This window comes from Cetorhinus maximus, chromosome 14 (assembly GCF_964194155.1).
Source record: "Cetorhinus maximus chromosome 14, sCetMax3.hap1.1, whole genome shotgun sequence".
NCBI classification, from domain to species: Eukaryota; Metazoa; Chordata; class Chondrichthyes; order Lamniformes; family Cetorhinidae; genus Cetorhinus; species Cetorhinus maximus.
Window position 1 is genome coordinate 48,027,574 of NC_135892.1, and position 25,271 is coordinate 48,052,844.

General features: G+C 45.8%; 1 protein-coding gene and 1 long non-coding RNA gene across 6 annotated transcripts in view; one reads left to right on the top strand and one right to left on the bottom strand.

The window, feature by feature from the left end:
- LOC144689633 (uncharacterized) overlaps positions 1-2,366 on the top strand; it is a 188,791-nt gene extending 186,425 nt beyond the window's left edge. For 3 of the 4 annotated variants that reach the window (XM_078556877.1, XM_078556875.1, XM_078556876.1), the window contains one exon: positions 1,538-1,796. In XM_078556877.1, coding sequence (XP_078413003.1) covers positions 1,538-1,690 — 153 coding nt within the window. In that variant the 3' untranslated portion in view covers positions 1,691-1,796. Of the gene's footprint in view, positions 1-1,537 lie in introns of all 4 variants that reach the window. The other variant, XM_078556874.1, reaches the window with a different exon arrangement.
- On the bottom strand, positions 1,937-11,745 carry LOC144689635 (uncharacterized). Of its 2 annotated transcripts, none has more exons than XR_013578673.1 (4): positions 11,442-11,745; positions 5,225-5,299; positions 3,952-3,991; positions 1,937-2,332 (listed from the first exon to the last, which is right to left on the bottom strand). It is a non-coding gene; the product is annotated as an uncharacterized LOC144689635 (long non-coding RNA). The 2 variants fall into 2 exon arrangements; XR_013578674.1 differs by lacking the exon at positions 11,442-11,745 and adding an exon at positions 11,049-11,185.
- Positions 11,746-25,271: the final 13,526 nt, after the last annotated feature.

Here is a 25,271-nt window from a genome sequence, read left to right on the forward strand (position 1 = left end):
GACAGGCTAGGCTTGTATTTGCTGGAGTTTAGAAGAGTAAGAGGTGACTTGATTGAAACATATAAGATCCTGAGGGGACTAGACGGGGTGGGGGTGGTTGTAGAAAGGATGTTTCCTCTTGTGGGAGAATCTGTAACTTGGCGGGGGGGGGGGGGGGGGTGCACGGCAGGAAGAGGTCATTGTTTAAGAATGAGGGGTTGCCCAGACCCCCCAACCACCCCCCACCCCATATAGCCCCTTCAGGATCTTATATGTTTCAATCAAGTCACCTCTTACTCTTCTAAACTCCAGCAGATACAAGCCTAGCCTGTCCAACCTTTCCTCGTGAGACAGAGATGAGGAAAAAAAAATTCTCTCAAGGGTTGTGGGACTTTAGAACTCTCTTCCTCAAAAGACAGTGGAAGCAGAGTCTTTGAATACTTTTAAGGCAGAGCTAGATAGATTCTTGATAAGCAAGGGGGTGAAAGGTACTCTGGGATAAGTGGGAATGTGAGGTTGAGGTTACAATCAGATAAGCCACGATCTTATCAAATGGTGGAGCAGGCTCGAAGGTCCGAGTGGCCTACTCCTGCTCCTAATTCATACGTTTGTATGTAAAATGAATTAAGTTCAATAAGAGACTGTTGCAATCATATTGCATAATTCTTCATTAATTTGTAAGTTAGTGTTGTACAATGTAGACCAAGTAAAGTTTTAATGTCATTAATTATGCTTACACCATCAATGGGTCAAATCTTTAGAGGCACAGGGAACTTCATGTGGTCTTCTCAAGTTGCTTGCTGCATTAACCCAGAAGCAATACATGTTTGGCTTTTTGGCTATAAATGCACTGCACCTTTTTGTACTCCCAATTCATCTGCTCTATTAAAACAAATTACAGCACTCTCCTCTACACCCTAGCTTATACTGTGCAACTTAATAGTGCATTTAGCCCCCAGGGATATTGGGGGTGGGGATGGGCAAGTGTGGAGCCCAAACTTTAAATTTCATTCAAAGTGAAAACTCATATTCATTATAGAGAAACTCGGTACAGGGAAGAGTCTTACTCTGGTTTTACCTTGATGATATGCTGTTTGCTATTCAATATTCCCCTATTTTCAGCAGTACCAAACACTATGAAGGATACAAATTCTGTACCAACTTTGATGCAACTCAATAAAGAAAACCCAGTCCTTCAGCAGGCCCTACTAGGGACTATTCGCAGACTACAAGCAAAAATGAGGCAACTGGAATTCTTTCTTAAATCCCTGATCCAAAAACACAGCAGCATTGGAATAAATAAACACAGCTCAAGCAGGATGGTGTGGTTTAACTCTACACTTGGTGTATGATCCAATGCTTTCGTACTAACCAGCCAAACCAGATATTAAAAAGTGTTCTGTTCCAACATATTTCACCAAAATTATAAATAAAAAGGAGAACTCTTATTTGCCTCACTTTGATCTGTATATATGTTAGAGTGCTTGACATATATGGTGTAGAGCAAATAAAGCACTTTATTTGATAGTGTTTGACTTGCAATAATTTTGTCTTTTAGGAAGCCAAACGTCCCAGCAGCCTTTGGATAAACTATACAAACACAGGAATGAGAGAAGCCAAGGGGTTGGAACAGACCCTCAGCACAGAATATAGCTTGAACACAACACCAACTAATTTGGTAACCAAAGGAGGTAGCAAAGGATTCAACTAGATACTTTATAAGTCGTGCATTGTGTTCACTTAATTGAGGGATATGACTGATGTCAAATCTACTTTATTCTAGTATAAGGTAATAGCTTAAATTTATTGCTGACACAGTTTTTAAGTTCATACACTACTAAAACTTCAATTAGCAATTGAGATGTTGTCCCTGTTATTACTAAAAACAGGAATTTGTTTGTAAGAGGCTAAAAGTAGTTTGGCAAATAAAATGGGTACAATTTTTTCAGAATAAGAGTTAGATTAATCAGTTTTGCTTTATTTGATATACTTAGAAATCACAAGCTTAGGCATAAAATGAGAACAAAGCTACTGTAACAACATTATCTATCCTCATTCCATAAATATATTCACAACTTGAGTCACCTCTTGACATCATGGAGACAAGTATGTCAGACTGGTTGTAAGAACAGACATTGTTATAATACATTGTCATATTGTTGTTATAATGCATTGTCAGAGTATGTTGAAATATGTAAATACAAAACATAAAGCACATCTCAAAAATAGTTCCATTTTAGGCATAGGGTAATGTTACCACATCCAAGCATCAGGACTTTAGGTTTCAGCATTCAGTTTTGTATTCTTGATCACTTCTGTACCCTGAAGAAAGTCGACCATCCTTCATTCAGCTCTACATAAAAGTTAATAAATTGCAGGTGTAAGTTATATTTGTGAAATACTTTTGGTGTCATTAAACACTATATACTGATGTAATAACATACAATCATAATTCTTGATTGAGAAAGGAACAATTGTGAAGGGGTAGGGTGAACCAAGGTTGAAAACAGCAGTGTACTGCTTGGAGTTCAGTTAAAGCCACCTATCTACCTGGTGTACTGGTAAACTACCTACTGCTTGTCCTAGGCATCCTATTGGTTAGGGCACTTGCTTGCAATATTAGCAGGAATGAAATAGAAAGAACCCAATCTCCAGCAACAGATCCCATTATCAAGCCAGAATGATTGATTAATCATTAATAGCACTCAATAATACCTCAATAATGCCACCACCAAACACATCTTCCCTTCACCCACCCCTGGCGGCATTCCGTAGGGATCGTTCCCTCCGGGACACCCTGGTCCACTCCTCCATCACCCCCTACTCCTCAACCCCCACCTATGGCACCTCCCCATGCCCACGCAGAAGATGCAACACCTGCCCCTTCACTGCCTCTCTCCTCACCGTCCAAGGGCCCAAACGCTTCTTTCAAGTGAAGCAGCATTTCACTTGCATTTCCCCTAACTTAGTCTACTGCATTCGTTGCTCCCAATGCGGTCTCCTCTACACTGGAGAGACCAAACGCAAACTGGGCGACCGCTTTGCAGAACACCTGCGGTCTGTCCGCAAGAAAGACCCAAACCTCCCTGTCGCTTGCCATTTTAACACTCCACCCTGTTCTCTTGCCCACATGTCTGTCCTTGGCTTGCTGCATTGTTCCAGTGAAGCCCAACGCAAACTGGAGGAACAGCACCTCATCTTCCGACTAGGCACTTTACAGCCTTCCGGGATGAATATTGAATTCAACAACTTTAGATCTTAAACTCCCCCTCCCCCCATCCCCACTCCGTTTCTTCCCCCTCCCCCCTTTTTTTCAATAATTTATATAGATTCTTCTTTTCCCACCTATTTCCATTATTTTTAAATCTAAAACTAAAACTTTGTTAGTCTTTCCACCCCACCCCCACTAGAGCTGTACCTTGAGTATCCTGCCTCCCATTCTTAATTAGCACTTTTCTTAGATAATATCACCACCTTCAACACCTCTTTGATCCTTTTGTCTGTGACATCTTTTGATTATCTTCTCCTATCACTGCTTGCTTATTCCCACAACCACCCCACCCTCAACTTTTCTCTCCCCCCGCCCCCTACCTTAGACCAGCTTATATTTCACCTCTCTCCTAACTATACTTTAGTTCTGCCGAAGGGTCGTGAGGACTCGAAACGTCAACTGATTTCTTCTCCACCAATGCTGCCAGACCTGCTGAGTTTTTCCAGGTAATTCTGTTTTTGTTTTGGATTTCCAGCATCCGCAGTAGCTTTTAGCTTTTTGTTTTTATCTCAATAATACCTTCTAGTTCAGCTTTCAGATCACTGAGTATTACAAAAGTAGACTTGGTTTCAGTCACCCATTGCCAGGCATTTTATCTTGGAGCCAAAGAGATCCTACTGATCTCTAACCCTGAGTAGGAGGAAGCAAGAGGTAACCACTTGTACATGAACTTAAGCAATGATTCATTGCTGAGCACTAACCTGCAAGGTGATTAGAATTCTGGCTGACCTCTTCAATAGTCTGAAATAAAATTAATAATTTATTATTAATTTGAACATTGATGCCTGCAACTTGCAGTAAATTAAAAATCTCATCAGTTTGAATGATCCACAAGCACAGTAACAAGGGGGGAGGCCTGAGTAATACAGCAAGCACTCCAAGGGCATGTTGCGGAGGAGGTAGAATTAACCGATGCTGCTGAATTCCTGCTGAAAATATCACAGCAGATGCTAAGCATCATTTCCCACAGGGAGGAGAAAGGAAAAGGTGGTAATAATGTTATCAATGGGCCACCATCACAAACCTCATGATAACCTCTTCAGCTTAGAACCAATGGAGCCCAGGGAACAGGTTGCCTGACTCAGTTTATCTTCAACTGAGAAAAATACAGGTAGAGATGTTGACAAGGCACTTTGGTCTCACAAAACCTTCAAGAATTTTAGTTTAGACAGTTAACTTCTTATCAAACTCCAATTTCAATGGCATACAAAACAATGAATCCAGTTATTCTTGCAATAATAGATTTTGTGCATATCTAAGAATAACTAGGTTTAGTCGATTTGCGCTGAGTACAACTAAGATTAGCTTTAAGGTCAAGAAAAGCCATTTTTCTTCTTCCCCATCCATGTTGTATAGATTATTGCAAGGTGGTGGTGATAGGTTTAGTGGCCTTAAGTTTTAAAAGTTTAATGGTTTTCATCTAAAGAAACTGAAAGTAATCGCAGAGCAGAGTTGCATATTGCTGTCATATAATTAATGCATCATAAAACATATGGCTGGTTTTCCTTCTTGTCATCATTCCAATTTTTAATCCAAGCTATTTCCAGACATCACACTGATTTGTCATGCTAGCCACTGGCCTGATTATTTCCAATCAGCTTTCCATGAAGTAAATAAAAAAGTTACTGAAATATACAACAGTCCACAAGTAGGCTTTTTCGTAGAATAAGAAACAATGGCCAAAATGGTTTGTCTAGGTATAACTGATTGCATAAGCTAGATAAATTGGCTTAAGTTTTCCATCGGATTGATTCATTTTAATTAGTTACCCTCTGCCTTATTATCAAAGATTTGGGGCATTAAGTCTACACAGATTAGTTTGCTATGCGAATTATACAAGGGAACTGTAACTGATTCAAGATGTATTTTAAAAGCCAATCAAATTTTTTTCTTAAATTAATTCCAAAGTAAGCAGATGTGGGAATACATTTTGATGCAGTTCAGTGTTCTTCCACAGAATTTCTAATGCCTTACCTTGCTGAAGGAGATAACCATTTGAAGGACAGCTTGAAGTGATAAATTCATTTGCTGCAAATTTGCCAACTCATGCTATTAATAGAAAAAAAACACTTTGTTAATAATTGTCCACAGAATGTAACTAATAACAATTTATTTCATGGTCTGCATTGGCACTAATACCCACACAATGGACAATTCTGAGTTCTACATTGCTAAAAAAGATCTTAATTTTGCAAGCACAAAGCAGAGGTCAGCAACATGACAGAAATACTTCAAGTCAATTTCAAATTTTCATTCATCATGTATTCTGCTGGTTTATGATTCCCAGCCAAATGGGAGAATAGACACATTCAGTGCAGAGTTAGTGTTGTTTCACCAGCAAACACTAATCCCCCAACTATGCAAGGGGGAGAATTGTGTACTGGACTGGTAACATAAGTGTTTGGTGTGCAATTTAATTCAATAAATTCACATGGTCTACACCTGACTCCAGGCCCTCATGTGTCCAATAGGTTTTCCTAAGAGCCACTTAAGTCCAACGGATATGGTGGACAGCTAGTTTAGCCATCCACTGCCAGATCTGGCTGGACCACACGAAGCGCTATCAGGTCCTGCTCTTGACTGCTAAAACTGCTGTTTCAGGATCATCCTTGTTAAATCCCACTCCTTGATCTCTCTCCACGTTCACTTCCAACAATAAATGTGAGGAGCTCATGGACTCTAAGATTAAGACCATCGATCAGGCTGTGCCGTGTCTCTCCCTTCCTCTAGCCCGCCTGGTCAAACTTTCTCTAAAGCTCCCCCCCTGCCCTAACCCAGATCTCCCATCCTTCTCTAGCTTCTTTCCTAACTCACATTATGTTCTCTCGGAGCTAATGTTGCCCAGGAAATCCTGTTTCCTCGACCTTATTCCCACTAAACTGCTGACCACCCAGCTTCCCTCCTGCTGCTCGTGTTAACGTACATTGTAAACAGTTCTCTCTCTTTAGGCGTTGTCCCTCTCTCCTTTAAATTTACCCCTCCCCTCTCCTCAAAAAATACCTTTGTTTCAACTGTCATTGCAAACTCCTGCCCTATCTCCAGCCTTCCTTTCCTCTTCAAAATCCGTTCCCATCTTTCCCAGAACTCCATGTTTGAATCCCATCAATCAGGTTTCTGCAGCTGCTACAGTTCCAAGATGGCTCTCAAAGTCACAAATGATATCCTATGTGACTGAGACAAAGGTAAGTTTTTTCTCCTTGTCCTTCTTGACCTGTGTGCTACCTTTGGCAATTGACCACACCATCTTCCTCCAACACCTCTCCACTGTTGTCCAGCTGGGCGAGACTGCTCTCACCTGGTTCCATTCTTACCTATCTAATCGGAGCCACAGTAACACTTGCAATGGTTTCTTTTTCTCATCCCACACCTCTGATGTTCCCCCAAGGAAATATTCAAAGGCACAGCGTTAGGTTTTACACGCATGCTGATGACGCCCAGCTCTATCTCAACACCACCTCTCTTGACTGCTCGACCGTTGCAAAATTATCAAGACTGCTTATACAACATCCAGTACTGGATGAGCAGAAAGTTCCTCCAATTAAATAAGAATGCAGACATTGTTTTTGGTTCCAGCTCCAAACTCCATTCCCCAGTTACCGAGTCCATCCTCCTCCCTTACAACGGTCTGAGACTAAACCAATCTAATTTCAATCTTGGTGTCATATTTTACCTCGAGATGAGCCTCCGGTCGCTATTTGTGCCATCACTAAAACCGATCATTATTACCTTTGTAACGTCATCTGACTTTGCCCGTATCTCAGCTGGTCTGCTGCTGAAACCCTCATTCATGCCACTGTTATTTCTAGATGTGACTACAATGCAATCCTACCTGGCCTCCATCATCCATAAACTTAGGATCATCCAAAACGCTGCTGCTTGGGTCTTAACTCGCACCAAGTCCTGTTCACCGATCACCCCTTTGGCTCCTGGTCAAGATACGACTCTATTTTAAAATTCTTATCCTTGTTTTCAAATTCCTCCACGGCCTCATCCCTTTCTATCTCTAATCTCCTCCAATTCCACAACCCTCCGAGATTCCTGCACTCATCCAATTCTGGCTTCTTGTGCATCCCCAATTTTATGTACTTTCCCATTGGCAGCCATGCCTTCAGTTGCCTTAGGCCCTAAGCTCTGGAATTCCTTCCCAACACCTCTCCACCTCACTATCCTCCTTTAAGACACTTCTTAAAACCTACCTCTTTGACCAAGCTTTTGGTTATCTGATCTAATATCTCCTTATGCAGCTTGGTGCGATATTTTGTTTTATAATTCTCATGTGAAGCACCTTGGAACATTTTATTAAAGTACGGGTGCTATACAAATACAAGTTGTTATTGTATTGGGTTTCCTCTTAGTCATCTCTTTTTTGACTGCAAAGAGGCCAGCCGCCTCGATCTTTCCAATAGTTTTATCCTCTCACCTCTGGTAAAATCCTTGTAAATCTTGCCTGCACTTTCTCCTATACTTCAATATCCTCTTTGTATGAGAGTACTGTATGCAGATCTGGCTTCCAAGTGTGATCTAAGCAATTCTCTATCTAAATTTAACATTACTTCCCTGTTTTTGTATTCATGTCAGAAAGTCTGTACTTTGTTTACACTCTTTATGACCTATTTGCATTGCTACCTTTAGCAATCTATGTTCTGTATTCCGAAACCTCGATTCCTATACCCCGGTTAGTTCCCCACATTCTATGGAAACCCAGTAACAACATACACAATGAAACTTGTTATGAATTCAGCCTCACAAATGAGTCATTGATTGAAACTATCTGCTGAAAGATGAGTGGGTTAAAGTAAATGGGTGGCAGTAGCAGAAGCCCCAGAAAAAAAGACAATGGCCCAGATCTTCCAGTCAGCATCGATACTGCAGACATTGGTGCTGCCTGTGAAGATTTCAGCGACCCGGCCCTTTTGTGATTTTTCAGCCAGATTTCTGATCCGGGCTGAGGCATCAATGGGTCAGCGTGGACATCCACAGAGAAGACAAACAAGTGCAAGAAAAGACGAAAAGGCAATACCAGCTGCCATATTCAGATAAGTTTTTTAAAGGTCTGAAGTTTTTCGGCAGGTTAGTGAATGGATGAGCGGGTGGGTGAGTGAGTGGATGGGTAGTCAGGTGGTGGGGGGAATGGGGGAGTTGGGTCGTGGGTACTTGGGCGTAGGGGGGTAGTCGTGTTGGGGGGAGTGATGGGGGGAAAGAAAATCAGTTGTGGTGCTCAGTTCAGTTACACTGGCTAAATCACAGAACTGTGAGGAGAATAGTGTAGAACTTCAAAGGGACATAGGCAGTTGGTGGAATGGGCAGACGAAGTTCAATGTGGAGAAATGTGAAGTGATTCATTTTGGTAGGAAGAACATGGCGAGGCAATACAAAATAAAGGGTACAATTCTAAGGGGGTTGCGGGAGCAAAGGGACCTGGGTGTACACATGGAATAAAAGAGACAATAGCAACGTGGATACAAAATTGACTGAGTAATAGGAAACAAAGGGTAATGGTCAATGGATATTTTTCAGGCTGGAGGAAGGTTTGTAGTGGAGATCCCCAAGGGGTCGGTATTGGGACCCTTGCTTTTCCTGATATATATTAATGAACTAGGTCTTGGTGTGCAGAGGGCAATTTCAAAGTTTGTGGGTGACATGAAAATTAGAAGCATTGTAAACTGTGAGGACGACAGTACAGAACTTCAAATGGGCATATACAAATTGGTGGAGTGGAAAGATAGGTGGCAGATGAAGTTCAATGCAGAAAAGTGTGAGGTGTTGTATTTTAGTAGAAAGAACATGGGGAGACAATATAAAATAAGGAGTACAATTCTTAAGTGGGTACAGGAGCAGAGGGACTTGGGTGTGTATGTGCACAGATCATTGAAGGTGGCAGGACAGGTGGAGAGAGCAGTTAATAAAACTTACAGTATTCTGGGCTTTATTAATAGAGGCATAGAGTACAAGAGCAAGGAGGTTATGTTGAACTTGTATAAGACACCAGTTCAGCCTCAGCTGGAGTATTACGTCTAGTTCTGGGCACCACACTTTCAGAAGGATCTGAAAGCATTGGAGAGAGTACAGGAAAGATTCATGAGAATGGTTCCAGGGATGAGGAACTTCAATCTATCTTCATAACTGGAGAAATTATGACTGTTTTCCTTGGAGGACAGGCAACTGAGAGGAGATTTGACAGAGGTATTCAAAATCATGAGGGGTCTGAATAGAGTAGATAGGGAGAAACCCTGCCCACTCATGAAAGGATCGAGAATGAGAGGGCACAGATTTAAAGTAATTGGCAAAAGCAATACGAGAAAAAACTTATTTCTTGCAGCGAGTGGTTAAGGATTGGAATACACTGCCTGAGAATATGGTCAAGGCAGGTTCAACTGAAGCACTCAAAAGGGAATTAGGCTGTTATCTGAAAAGGAAAAAGGTGCAGGGTTACGGGGAGACGGTGGGAGAATGACACTCAAAGAATTGCTCATTCAGAGAGCCAGTGCAGATATATGGACTGAATGGCCTCCTTCTGTGCTACAGCAATTGTGCAATTCTGTAACATTTCCACGAGCCCAGGGTCGGAGACTTTCACAGAGGGTCCAGGGCCTTGATGCACATCTCCCAACTTACATCCCATGTCTGAAAATCTGGATACCGGAAGATTTGGGCCAATTGCCCAGATTTTGCCGGGCAGTAACTTCCAACTAGCATCAGAAAGAGATGGCCCGCAGGAGTTAGAAGAAATAAATACACACTTAGCTGCCCTTGAAAATTACGCTGACCATTCCGATCACCAGAACTGCTTGGGGCCTGCATCGAAAGACTCCTAGCAGGCCACAGCGAAGTGCAGCTCCGGAAGATTCAAGGAGGCCACGGCCCTTTTTTTACAGCACTAGCTGCTGTAAAGCAGGTAAGTTTGAAGGGCCCAGTGAAGGTGAGTGTCTAAAGCAAGTGGATAGGATTGGGGAGGGGAGAAGGAAAAATCGGAGGGCAGGGGGCAGGGTATAGGGAGTGGGAGGTTGGAGGATCAGAAGTCAGGGTCAGGGGATGGGAAGGTAATAGGTCAGGGGTAGGGATGATAATAGGTCAGGGGTCGGAGGTCAGGGGGTGTGTGTGGTGGTGCGGTGGGGTGTGTGGGGGAGTCCCATGGGGGTCAGTCTGGGTGTTTACAATTGTTACCCAGAAGTTAGAAGAGGTTTAATTTTTCTAACTTTTTCTGAGTAACTATTGGTGTAACCCTGGCGGAACCATCCGAAGTTTGCGATTTAAACTGCATTTTCTGATGGTTCCCAGCGGAGTGCAATTGTCCAGAGGAAGTTTACACTTCTGAGCACTGCCGTGCAAACCCTTAGAAGGGAACTTCCGAGAGGAAATCCCCAGAGCATCTTCGGGGTAACCGCACCACCCCTTGTTCCCGAAAGCCGCGAGTGCTGCAATTTCTGGCGATCTCACATGCACCAAAACCCAGAAGTTGCATTGGGCTCCGGAAGGGTGGACAAAGCCGGTCCCACCGTCCTGATCTATAAAGCGGCAGGGGCCGGTACTGGGTGAATTTGGGTTATTTGTCCTCAATTTACACAGATTGTGCAAGAAGTTGGGAATTACAAGTGCAGCAAAGCCCTAACTTCTGCATCAGTACAAATGGCAAAGGGGAGTCTTGGCCCAGGAGATAACCCCTTCACTTCCAGAGAAGTGGAGGTAATTTTTAAAAACTAGGCTAAACCCCAACTTTAAGGTTACAATAAACTTATATGTTGAAGCTTCTAACATTTAACTTTCAAAGAACATTCACCAAGCGCATCAGCTAAACTACATTTCTCAAAGTCAGGACATGTCGGCACTTCCGGCTTATCGTCCAAAAGGCCCCAATGTTCCAACTGTAAATGTCGGAATGGCAGCGCCTCCAGGCCCGCGGGGACGCGCGCTCTCCCATCGCCGCGCCCGCGCCCTCCGCGGGGACGCGCTCTCCCGCCGCCGCGCTCACACCCCCACCGGCGCGGAGACGCGCGCTCTCCCGTCGCCGCGCTCACACCTGCCGCGAGGACGTGCGCGCGCCACACTCCTGCCGCGAGGACGTGCGCGCGCCACACTCCCGCCGCGGGGCGCGCGCTCTCCCAGCCGCCGCCGCCGCCAACCTAACGTTCCAAAGTGGAAGACTGGCCCGGCGCTGCGGCACTCGGTGTTCCATCCCACAGCCTCCCTTTACCTGCAGGAGCCCGCGCTCTCGCTCAATTGCCAGCCTGGCATTTGAAAGAGTTTCAGGATCTGCAGCGGCTCCTCTCTTCGCGCTCGGGCGGGTTTTTGCCTCATTTTTCTTTGGAGGCATTTTTTTCCCCTCACATCTAAAGTCGATCCGTAACGATGGTTTCTGCAAACTTTCTACTTCCCGCCCCTTCTCTCCATTTGAAGAGACGCGGTGCTGTAAGCCCGCCCAGCCGCTCTCCGCTGTTGTCCAACTCGCCAGCCAACCCAGTTCTCTACCTCCTACTTCAACAACAACTTATATTTACGTAGCGCCTTTAAAGTAATAAACCATCCCAAGGCGTTTTACATGAGAATTAAAAAAGAATTAAAAAGTCTGACACAGCCAAATAAGGAGATGTTAGATCAGATGACTAAAAGCTTGGTCAAAAAGGAGGATTTTAAGAAGAGTCTTAAAAGAGGCAGGTGAGGTATAGAGAAAGAATTCCAGACCTTGGGGCCCATGCAACTCAAGACACAGTTAGAAATTGTCAATGAAATTGAGAAATCCAAGTAAAACATATTGACTTGAAGTTGTTACTGGAGTTTAAATATCATTATTTGAAACAACTTCCAATATGGAAGAAGAACAACTTCAAAATATACTCAGTTGGCTGGAAAGTGCTTTGGGACAACTGGTGGCCATGAAAAGCACTATATAAATGCAAGTCCTTCTTTTGGTATTAATGCACAAAATAATACCAGACAGGGTGACCAACAGTCCCTTATTTTATGGGATTGTCCCATATCTAAGGCCACATTCCCATATCCTGGGTTATATGCATCTGGGATGCTGGTTTTCCTGTAAAACAAACCTTTAAATCTTGCGCATGCATGATACCCATTCTCCTCCTGTTTCCCCTCCCATCATAGCTCTAGATGCATCCACCTACCACTCTGATAGCCACCACCCTAACCAACCCCTCCCCCACCCCCACTCTCTGCTCCCACCCCCTCCAGTTCTTATAGCCCTGGAACCTCTTCCCCCTCCCCACTCTCACAACCCTGTCAACGCCACAACCTCCCCAACCCCCAGTCTAATGAATCCCCATGCCAGAGTGTCCCTTAATTTTCTCTGCGAGAGTTGGTCACCCTCATACCAGATAAGTAGTGTTTTTCCCATTATTACAGCATGCATACCAACCTACAAAACAAGTTAATTTTTTTTATCACAGTGCATCTCAGAATTGGAATTAGTGTTATGGCATCACATTCACAGAGCTACATAGAATCTACGGCACAGAGACGAACTGTGCTGACCAACTCATCTTTGCCAACATGTGCTCCACACGACCTTCCTTCCCCTCTTCAGTGAGCCCAATCAGCATGTGCTTACCTAGACTTTATTTACATGCATCCATTCCAGTCTCCTCAAACTATTCCTTGTGCTATCAAGTTCCACTTTTACCATTCTTACCACCCTGAGTAGAGAACATTATCCTGAATTTCTTTTAGGGTTTACTGATCCCTATTTACGGCCCTAAGCTTTGATCTCCCTCACAAATAGAAACATGTTCTCTACATCTACCCTATCAAACCCTTCATAATTTTAAAGACTTGGGTCACCCCTTAATCTTCTCTTTCCCAGAGTAAAAAACCCAACCTGTTCAATTTTTCCTGATAAGTATGTCCTCTCAATTCTGATTTATTTTTGAATCTTTTTTTGCACCTTCTCCAATGCCTCTTTATCTTTTTTTAATATGGAAACCAGAGCTGTGCACAATACTCTACGTGTAGTCTAGCCAAGGCCCAACGCAAATTCAACATAACTTCTCGACTTTTCAATTCTACCCCTTTAGAAATTAATCCCAGTGCAATCCATTCGGGGCCAGGGTGTTCTAATCTCTTAAACTTGATTAGTTTATCAATCATCTGCCCTCTTCCTATTTTAAGGGCAGGATTTTGAGTTCGGCATGCAGGCGTGGTTGATGGGCCCGGGAGCAGCCAGGAGGTGGGCCACCGGCTGTGATTTCACACTGGCGGGCCAATTAAGACCCACTGAGCGTGAACGGCGGTTCCCCAATGGTCAGGAAGGGACGAGTGGGGGCCTGTTGGCCGCTGGGTTCAATGGCGACCTGGCGGCCGGTTTAAAACTGGCACAGTCAGGCCCTGGAAGACTGCCAGCCATGAAGACATCTTTAGTGTTGTCAATAGGAGATTATAAATTATGGATTCAAATGTGGCTGCAGATGCCAGGCGAAAGGGCAGGTCAGGTAGGCACTCGCCACCACCACCCCCCGCCCCGGTCTTCTGATGAATGCCTTGCGGTCCTCCTGGAGGAGGTGGCTGCCAGGAGGGACACCCTTGTCCCCAAGGATGGAAGGAGGAGGTCACCGCACCTTACAAAATGAGCTTGGGAGGAGGTGGCAGCACTGGTCAGCAGCCATGATGTTGTGCAGTGCACCTAGGTCCAGTGCCGCAAGAGGTTTAACAACCTGCTGCGTTCAGGAAGGGTGAGTACCCTGTTGGCATGGATCAGGGTGTTGAAGTGTTAAGCTCTGGCCGTCCCCCCGTGGAGCTCGGGTGTAAGAGCCTGAGAGCCAACTGTCAATGACACCGGAGCTGGCCAAGGGGGTGAGCCCTGGCTACTTAGACTGAGTGCCTTGCAGCTCAAGGGCCACAAGTCAGATGTGCCCTCAGATGGGGTTGGCCAGGCTGCAATGGCGCTGCAGAGAATGGACTAATCAATGCTCCTCTACCTTTTTAGGAGAAGACGGACCATAACAACATTGAAAGGTCACAGACCAATGGAGGCACCAGCTAACCTACTAATCCTAACCAGATACGAGCAGGACGCCTTGGAGCTGGAGAGGCACCACTCACCTCGGTCAACCGGCTGCGGAGAGGCTGGGGTGCCAGACGAAGGTATAAGTGCAGTGCACAGAGGTGAGAGTTTCGGATGGTGCAAACATTCTTGTGTAGTCTCATCTTGATGGGAGCCTCAAAACTGGAGTCCCCATTGATTATTAAAAGATGATGGCACCATGATACAAATCTCTATGGTCTCACCAGGGAGCCTGACATGCACAGTGACAGTGTCATGACTTAAACTAATGACATGTTGTTCTCCCTTAGGTTTGCCACCATGCACCCAATGGCAGGACCCTGAAAAGCCACTCCTGACACCAGAGCACCACCAGATGCCAGAGGACTGCCAGGCTCCACATGCACCTGCGTCGCACCAGTGCAGATACCAGCAACTCGGGCATCAGATCTTTGGCTAGAATGTCGGTGCACAGTGGTGAGGGCACTTCACACTCGCTTGAGGTGCAGGCGAAGACAGAGAGTGCCCAGGGCACCGGCTGTCGGAGGACTCCTGGAGACCAGGATGATGCTCAGCTGAAGGCTGATGATGAGCCTCTGGGGTTGTCTATTAGGCTGCAGCTGCTGGATGTCCAGCAGGATGTGCGGGAAGATCTGGCGGAGATCCATTAAGGTACGCAAGCCATGGTCTCTGTTATGGATGAGTCCATGGAGAGCATTAGCACTGTGTTAACCCTCATGGCCGAACACACTGCCTCCTCCATTGAGAGAATGGTAGCTTTCACGGAGAGGCAACAGAGTCAGGGGTTTCTGGACCTGCGTTTGGACCTGCAAGCCCTCACACAGGCACTGACCTCAGGTGGTCAGTGTCAGCGTGGGAGATGGATGAGGCACCCAGTATCCCAGCTAGATGCCTGTCCATCAGTGGTAAGCCCAGAGTGATCTCACGTTGGTGCACGAGCTGCCTGTCATCTCTGTGGGCTCCTCTCAGGGCGCTCTGATGACAGCAGCAGCTCCTCCACTCCTCTGCCAGTGGCTCTGAAGGTCACAGTGGCCCTCAACCTCTATGCCTCCGGCTCTTTCCAGGGGTCAGTGGGGGACCTGTGTGAAGTCTCCCAATCAGCTGTCCACAGTTGCATCAAGCTGGTGACAGAAGCTCTGTTCAGGCGGGTATTGACTCTCATTCATTGCTGTATGGACGAGGCCAGGCATCTGATGAGGCTGCGGTGATTGGAGAGATACCAGCCGTGGAACTGGCTGTTCCCCACAGGCGGGGCCTGCACAGACTCCACTGGCCAGAGGACAACCGCCAAGGCCATCAATGCCAACAGGACAGCAGAGTCAGCAGGCTGCTTCCAATGCTGGTGCCAATGAGGTGGGAGAACCAAGATGTAGCACTCGCAAACATAAGTTTAAGGCACCATGAACACAAGAGGGACAGTTCACAGGTGATCTTCTGTTGTGCAATGTTTTGTTTATTTTAGCTGGTCTGGAGTTGAAGACCAGAGAAGGCTCTGTTAATTTGTTTTGACTGTCAACATGAGATAAATTTTCTTTTGTCGTAATGGCCTGAGTATGCTTCACTGTTTTTATTTAATGTGGTGCAGGGTATGTCAGTATCTAATGCTGGGCGTTGGTGGCTCGAAACGTTATTGCACAGACACTGAGTGGATTTTGGGGTCAAGGGAAAGGGTCATTTCAGACATCCGGGATAGAGCGGCAGCCCTGGAATGAGGTAGTAGCGCTTATTTGGCAGACTAGCTGAAGCAACGTTGGATCAAGGTGTTCCTGGTGTTCCTGCCTCCCTGGAGGTTACAGAGGTCTGCCTCCACACCCTCAGCGTTCTCCTCACCATGCTCCTCTTCTGATTCACTACTGGGCTCATCATCTGTGGCCTGTGGAGCTGCATCAACATCCTCTTCCTCCAGTGGGTCCCCCTTGCCCGTGTCAGATTGTGGAGAGTGCAGCATGCAGCCACTATCAGTGACACCCTCTCTGGGGGGTATTATACCGCTGTTCTGCCTCTATTCCTGGGTGGCGGAGAGGCATCATAAGCCACCTTTTCAAGGGATAGCCCTTGTCACCCAGCAGCCATCCATCCAGTCAGGCTGGAGCACTGAAGGGCCTTGGCACCGGGAGTGTCTCAGGATGTACGTGTCATGGGAGCTGCCAGGGTACCTTGCACAGACTTGCAGAATCAGCATCCTGTGATCACACACTATCTGCACGTTCATGGAGTGGAAGCCCTTCCTGTTGACAAAGGCACTGGGCTCACCTGCTGGTGCCTTGATGGCCACATGTGTGCAGTCTATTGCACCCTGGACACAGGGGAAGCCAGCAATGGCCGCGAAGCCTCTGGCTCACTCAGCCTGCCTGGCCTCGTCCATACGGAAATGAATGAAAGTCTATACCCTCCTGAACAGAGCTTCTGTCACCAGCTTGACGCAACTGTGGACAGCTGATTGGGAGACTCCACACAGATCCCCCACTGACCCCCTGGAAAGAGCCGGAGGCATAGAATTTGAGGGCCGCTGTAACCTTTAGAGCCACTGGCATGGGGTGTCCACTCACACAGTCGGAGCTGATCTCAGGCCCAATCATCTGACAGATGGAGGTCACGCACTCTCTTGAGAGGCGGAGCCTCCTTCTGCATTGCACCTCAGATTGAGGTCGCTGCATCGCCGCTTGTAAACCTCGGCAGCAGGATAGTGGCATCTTCTGCGGCCGCTAACACCTTGGACTGCCAGATGGCCCTGCGCCCCATGTGCCTGTGCCTCTCCTTCCACCTTCCCTGGAAGCTGCGCAGGGACACCTGACCTCCTCTCCCTTCTGCCCCTCTCTTCCTCCTCAGAGGAGATGCCGCCAGCGGAGACCACAATCTCCATTACCAGGGTGAGGGAAGGCTGTCTGATACCTGGAAGGGCCCATATGGCCTAAATTCCCTGGGGTCCTTGGACACACCAAGGAGTCCTGAAATGAAGCCTGGAAATGCTAAGAATGAAGCCCCGAACAGAGATGAAGCTGCCAAGTACCAATAAGTCACCAGCAGCAAACTATCTACGAAACTCCTCACTACTCACAGTGACAATGCTGTTGACCCTTTTTATCCCGCCCTTGGATGAAGTTTTTGAAATTGTTGGCTGGCCGCCTGCCTGTTTTGCCCGTGGCAAAATCTCATGGGCAACGAGAAATCAGTGTCAATTGACTTTTTAATGGCCTTAATTAATGGCGGGTGCGGCTCCCACATCCATGCACGCTTGCCTACTGAAGTATCACGCAAGTGCACAATAATGTCAGGACACTCACCCGATGTCATCACCCACACACCAAGCAAAAAATTCTGCCCTAAGTGTCTTTGTAAGGTTTTGGATCTTTCCAACCAATAGCATGTTTACTTTCTTCGTCACCCTGGTAAACACTGAGGCAAAGTAATTGTTCAATGTTTCTGCCATTTCGCTGTCATAACCGGCGCGTTTACCCTGTACGTGGCCCTATGTATTTGTCTTTTGTTATTTATGTGCCTGTAGAATACTATTTATTTTTATATTCTTTGATAACTTAATGTTATTGTTTCTCATCTTCCTAATTGCTTTTGATGTCTTCATTCGACCCAACTAGTCCATGCCGGTGTTTATGTTCCACTCGAGCCCCATCCCATCTTTTCTCATCTAAATTTACCATCATAGATTCCCTTCTCCCTCAAATGTTTGTCTAGTCTCCCCTTAAACGCACCTGTTGTATTCAGTTCATGCATACCCTATGGTAGCAAGTTTCACATTCTTACCACTCGTTGGATGAGATTTCTTCTGAATTCCCTATTGGATTTCTTGGTGACTATCTCATATTGAAGGCCTCTGGATTCTCTCTGTGCCCACTCTTATCAACATTTTTCATAATTTTAAAGATCTCTATTAGATCATCCCTCAGTCTTTTTTTCAAGAGAGAAAAGACGCAGCCTGTCAATCCTTTCCTGATGTGTATATCCACATGTTTCTGGTATCATCCTTGTAAATCTTCTTTGCACCTTCTCCAGTGCTTCTATATCCTTTTTATAACCAGAACTGCACACAGTATTTTAAGAGTGGTCTAACCAAAGCTCAATACAGGTTTAGCATAACTGCCCTCCTTTTTAATTCTATCTCTCTAGAAATAAAAACTCATGCTTGGTTTCCTTTTTTACAGTTTTGATAATCTGTAGTGCAACTGTTAGTGACCAATGTATTTGTACTCCGAGTCTCTGTCTTTCTACCTCACCTAGACTTCCACGTTCCAAGTAATAAGTGACCTCCCTATTCCCCCTACCAATATGTACTACCTCACATTTATCTATGTTGAACTTCATTTGCAAATTATTTACCCATTCTACAAGTTTATTAATGTCCTCCAGTAATGTGAACTTTCATTTATGGGTCAGTAACCCAGCTCCGGTTCAGTTCCAGTTCCTGACACTGTGTCGTCAGTCAGCGCTACTCATGCAATGTAATTTTCAAATGGAAAAGGTTAATTGGTCCGGGGCAATTTTGGCACCTAATCAGCAGCACCAAAAGTCACCTGGAGGAATCCAGTCACCAAAGGCCTTTTGAAAAGTTGAGCGGCAGCTATGACTGGGTCTGTCACTCACTGTGGAGATAGCTGCCCAAGGAGAAGAATGGACTCAGGCCGACGCTGCCAAGGTAGCCCTCAGATCTCCCGATGTCTCCCTGGAGGTCCTCACCGAGGCTATGGCTGAGAGGTGGCAGATTTTCTTCCTGGCATCTAGATGGAAAATTCCCCGCAGGAGACCAAAAGGCTGGAGATGGCGGAGGAGGTGAACAGCCACACTGTGACCAGGAGAATGAGGGTCCAGTGCTGTTGCACTTCAATGAACTCATCAGATCTGGGAAGATGAGAGGCAATTGACACCTGGGTGATAGGCCACCAACTCTGCACATGGCCGTATGCACAGAAGCTCACCATACTGCATGTCAATAGTGCTCCCGAGCTTTGTCAGAGTGAGTGCCCAGTTGCATCACTGAGATGTCAGCCACCCTCAAATGTGGGGCACAAATGAAAAGGGAACACCACTGAGGAACATGACAGTTCATGTCAATGTCATGCTACAAGATGAGGGAGGCAAGCATCATTATCCCTCATCCTGCAGGAGAAGTGCACACAATAGCTGGGAGATGGTGCAGAGAGGAAGCAGAGTGCCAGACCTGCACCAACACACAGCCATGGAGGAGGCGGCATTGGACATTGTGCAGGTGCCATTGTGGCAGGCCTTAGGTTATAGGTTGGTTAAGTGAGTGGGAAAAATTTGGCAGTTGGAATATAGTGTGGGGAAATGTGATGTTGTCCACTTTAGCAGGAAGAATAGATAAACATTTTATTTGAATGGAGAGAGACTACAGAATGCAGTACAGAGGGACCTGAGTGTCCTTGTATATAAATCACAAAAGCCAGCGTGCACATACATCAAGTAATTAGGAAGGTAAATGGAATGTTGGCGTTTATTGCAAGGAAGATGGAATATAAAAGCAGGGAAGTCTTGTTACAGTTGTACAGGATATTGGTGAGACGACATCTAGAGTACTGTGTAGTTTTGGTCACCTTACTTAAAGAAGGATGTACTTGCATTGGAAGCAGTCCAGAAAAGGTTCACTCGGTTGATCCCGGGTATGGAGGGATTTTCTTATGAGGAGAGGTTGAGTAGGTTGGGCCTGTACTTATTGGAGTTTAGAAGAATGAGATGCGACCTTATTAAAACATATAAGATTCTTAGGGGGCTTGACAGGGTAGATGCTGAGAGGCTGTTCCCCCTTGTGGGAGAGTCTAGGACTAGAGGGAATAATCTCAGAGTAAGGGGGCGCCCATTTAAAACAGAGATAAGGAGGAATTTCTTCTCTCAGAGGGTAGTCAATCTCTGGAATTCTTTACCACAGAGGTTTGTAGAGGCTGGGTTGTTAAGTATATTCAAGGCTGAGATAGACAGATTTTTAATCAGTCAGGGAATCAAGGGTTATGGGGACAAGGCAGGAAAGTGGAGTTGAGGATTATCAGATCAGCCATGATCTCATTGAATGGCAGAGCAGATTTGATGGGCCAAATGGCCTACTTCTGCTCCTACGTCTTATGGCCTGATAGGCTGATTCTTGTGAAGAGGAATTTGTCTTATGAGGAAAGGTTGAGCAGGCTGCACTTATACTCACTGGAGTTTAGAAGAATGAGAGATGACCTTATTGACGATGCTGTGGGAGTTTGACAGGGTAGATGCTGAGATGTTTTCCCTTATGGAGAATCCAGAAATCGGGGGGCATATTTAAAAATAAGGAGTCTCCCATTTAAGACGGAGATGAGGAGGAATTTCTTCTCCCAGAGGGTCGTTAGTGTTTGGAATTCTGTCCCCAAAGAGCAGTGTAGGCTGGGTCATTGAATATATTCAAGGATGAGTCAGACAGATTTTTGGTTGACAAGGGAGTCAGGGTTGTGGGGGTCAGGCAGAAACATGGCGTTAAGGCCAGATCACATGATGTTATTGAATAGCGAGCAGGCTCAAGTGATCGAATGGTGCACTTCTGCTCCTATTTCATTTGTTTTTATGGTCTTCTATTCAGTAAAGGTGAGGCTGGAAGTTGAGAAGAGCAGGGTCATTTGATAGCTTTATCCTCAGGTGAAGGGCATGGAGGTGACTTCTGCCCAATAAGCACATTTGCTCGTCAACCAATGCCATCTATGGGGTTGCTTGTGCTGATGCATCAGCTGAACTCTCCAAGTTCTCACCAATACCTCTTGTTTCTCCTACAGGTCCTGCAGCCTTGGTCATGCAAAAGGAGCCAACGCGAGTGATACTGGCCTCCTCAAGACTCTACAGAGCCAGCACCGCCACATCTTACCTCTGCACCAACCAACAATGCAGACACACTCACCTCAGTGGGGCCACAGTCTAGATTAGAGCACTGGGTGAGTGTCACATTACCAGTGAGCAGAGTCAGCAGTGGGCAGCCCCCTTCAGAGGCTGAAGGTCAGACACAGACAGCCAAGTCCCAGGAAAGGAGGTGCGCAAGGTGCAGAACATCGGTGCCCATGCCCTAGGGAGGGCCTGGGCACAAGAAAATATTTTTCATGCATACAATACTGACAAATTCTATTTCCTATATAAAAATAAATGTAGTGTTAACTTGTATACTAAATGTTCCCCCAGGACAATTTTGGGTGGTTGCATAAAGTCTCGTTGGCCCATACATTCAAATTTTCTAAATTTGACATTTTCCTGCCTTTGGATAGACAGGGAAGGGACAAGGGAGGAATATATAGTAAAATCTCAATGAGTTGAATCCCAGGGGAACAGCTTCCAAATTCGTGTTAAGCAGAGCTTCGTAACAGCCGAGGAGGCCCAGTTCCCACATGAATGCATCTCTATATAACGCAATATGCCTACAAACAGGGTCAATGTCGTAAACAATAGGTTCAAATGCCGAATGAAAACACACTAAAGCCATAAATGTGTAAACTAGTCTTTATTCAATTTGATCACACCTTGCAATGACCTGACTTTGGCAAAAGGCCAAAACTTTGCTTTGTAAAATGTTGGGAGTTAGGTCCAGAAAAACTCCGTAATCTTTCTCTGCTTAGCATGCTGTGTTTGGATGTGTGCGATACAGTTCACCATGTTATCAATGCAGTCAAACATGTTTTTGGTGTTTTCATGCCGCAGTGTGAAATCCCTAAGCATCTCTACTGTCTTTGCAGCAACAAGTGGGCAACATTCATCGTACTCTTCAGGGTCATTGGCCTCCTCGGGCTCCTCGGTTGAAGAAAGTACTGCATCTATGATGACACCATGTCAGTTCCATCGCGCATCGTACAGCATTGTCCACCTCTGCATAAGTTTTCACGGTTGTCTTTGCTGGAGTTTCCATGCCAGCCTCCCGCAGCCCAGCAAAAAGAGCCTCATCATCAGGTTGGTTGTCCTCACCCTGCTTCTTGTTCTCGCCATTCTCTTCCTTTCTGGAGGAAATGCTCGTTTATTGAACTGTTCAAAGATGTTGTGTTCCATAATGGTGGACAAGTGTGTTGGCAGAATCTCCCACGCCTTTGCAATGTCTGCTTTCCGCTTCACGCCATGGTTTTCCACTTGCTTCAACTTCACCTTCTTTCCAATCGACAACACTTTTAACTTGCTCACAGGTTTAGTCATACTCGCAGGTCTTGCACATCCTTTCACAGGAAGATTTTAATGTCAAATGATGGTTTGCCCAGCGCTCCATGATTTCATGCCCTTGTGTGGTATAACTCTGCTCCGATTGTTCCGCATCGTCATATTACAAGTTCAGTTAATCCAGAGTTACCAGTGCAGAATTTCAGTTTATCACGGGCATCATTCTGTGAGATTTACTATTCTGCAGGAATGGCTGATGATTTTGACATAACCGGAATTTCTTGTCATCCGAGTTTGGCTCATTGCGATTTCACTGTACCAATTCCTGAGGCATTCAAGGCTGTGGTTGACTACTGATGACATCATTGAGAAATTCTCTTTTTGAATATTGGAAGCCAATTGGTGGACAGCAGAAGTTAGCCACAAGAAACGTTCTGAATGATTAAAGTAATGAGTGAGTGATATTTTGTGGGCTACATTGAGACAATCCTTATGTATATATGTATGTTGCACTCAATTTGTGAAACTGCCCATTTCATATGTTTTGCAGTATAAGGATTTTACTGCAAATATAATGGTACAATACTGGCACATGAAGCGATGTGATGATTTTGTGATGATGTGTCCGAACACTCCAGACTTGATCAATTTACTCAGTTAATTGTTGGCCCTGGAGGTTTAAACATTTAGAGTCTTGTCGGAAAAAGAAACTGATGGTTGGTTGATGAAATAGATTTAGATAGCCAATCGCCTAAGGGTTTTACCCTTTATTTTTTCTGCAATATCAGTGGCGACTGACAAGCAGATGCAATGCCTACATGTTGAGTATTAATTGTTCAATTATATACATGGAATATAATCACCTGAATAATATTACAAGCAAGTTATCAGTATAAAAAATCTGAAGTCGAAGCCAGTGTTGTAATTGTGATGATGTGTCTGAACACTCCAGACTTGATCAATTTACTCAGTTAATTGTTGGCCCTGGAGGTTTAAACATTTAGAGTCTTGTTGGAAAAAGAAATTGATTGGTGAATCTTGAAAGAGGGAGAAAATAACATGCAAGGAGGAGGGGGAGGGTTAAAGAGGGGAGGGGCGGAATTAGGAGCCCGGAAATAGAGGAACCAGGGCTCATGATTTCTTTCCCGGGACCTGCAGACAGCCATGCTTCGTAGAGTGAGATACTGGGCCTCGAGTGTCACCTACAAGGAGGAACTTTCTGCAGCATCAGAGGCAGATGAATTCCCAATTGTTGGAGATCCCTGAGGCAATATAGAGCCATGGGCAGTCATGAACTCCACTATTGAGAGAGTGGCCACTCTGTTGTAGAGCCAAATGCAGCATCACTGTGATTGGGTGCAGGAACAGCTCTCAGACATGCACACACAGAGTGAGACTCTCTGCTGATGGGGCAGAGATATGAAAAGTGAATGCCAGCTGCGTCCCACTTGGTGGTATTGTCCTGCTATCAATGACATTATGAAAGGACTGGGGCAGTCGAAGAGGTTGATGAGGGCGCCACTCCACTGGGGGCACTGGCATTATCCTTCACCTCCTCAGCCCCTTTGACTCAGGAACCATCCCTGCTGCAGAACCCTGTGACAAAGGCCCTGTAGTGACACAGGCGCAGCAAACTGTTGAGGAGCCTCCAAGGGCGAGGATGGAAGCCACAGGCATCTCTGCCAGGTGCAGATACAATGGAGCAGGCTGCCTCCATCTGATTCCCAGCCACAGGAAGAACACCGAGGCAGAGTGCGTGTGAGAGCAAGGCCCCACGCTGCTAGTTTCACTCCATGGGACGCCTGGGTGATGTTTGCTCTGTTTGTTTTTTCATTGATTTATGTGGTTATAAATATATTGTTTGATGGTATCGCTCAGATTTCTGTGTGTTCATAGATTGTGGTGGGAATTGAGCGGAAGGCTAGGGGGAAGGGGGATGCCAGGGGATCCATTGTCTTGTAGTGGGTGCCAGGTCTAGGAAGTGGGGCGATGGTGGTGCCCCACATCTGTGGGTGGCAATGGGATTATCCAGATGTGTGTGCTGGATGGAAAACTTGTGTCAGTGCTTCAAGTTCAGAATGGGAGCCATGTGACATAGGCCTGGGAGCCACTCAGGTCAAGCGTTGATGAATTAGCATGGTCCTTGCAGCCATGACAACTTGCTGACTGCCATCAGGCCTGGGATGTTGTCGGCAGTCTCCCTCCAATGTGTGGGTGCTGGGCTGCTCTGCAGCTCCTCCTTCATCATCCTCTTCCTTGTCTTCTTCCTCTTCTTTCTCCTCAGAGGAAGAGTGGGGTATCATTCCCTTCTCCACATCCAGCTCCATGTAGACATGTTGTGGAGTGTGCAGCAGCAAACCACAATGCAGGAGATCCTGGCTGGTTCATACTGGAGGGCAACACCCCACCAGGGCAAGGTAATGGAAGCAAATCTTCAGCATGTTGATAGTCTGCTTGATGCCGGCTCTTGTAAGTAGATAGCTCTGGTTGTAGCACCTCTCTGCTTCCATGTCTGGGTACCAGACAGGCAACAGGAGCTACTTCCTCAGAGGATGACCTTTATCTCCCAACAGCCAGCCACAGAGCCTGGATGTCGGCCTGAAGAGGTGCAGCACCTGAGACTCTTGCAGGATGAGGAATCATGATAGCTGCCCTGGCACAGAATGCAGACCTGCAAGATGTGCCCCTTATGGCCATAGACCAGCTGCACATTCAATGAATGGAATCCTTCCCTGTTGAGGAATCTTGTTGGCTCGTCCATTGGTGCCCTGATGAGCTATATGGGTACAATCAACGGCCCTCTGAGGGTATTTATCATTGGCGACAAAGGCCAATGCTCTCTCTGCCTGTGCTGGTGCCTCTGTATCAAAATGGATGTATTCCCCACCCTCTGGA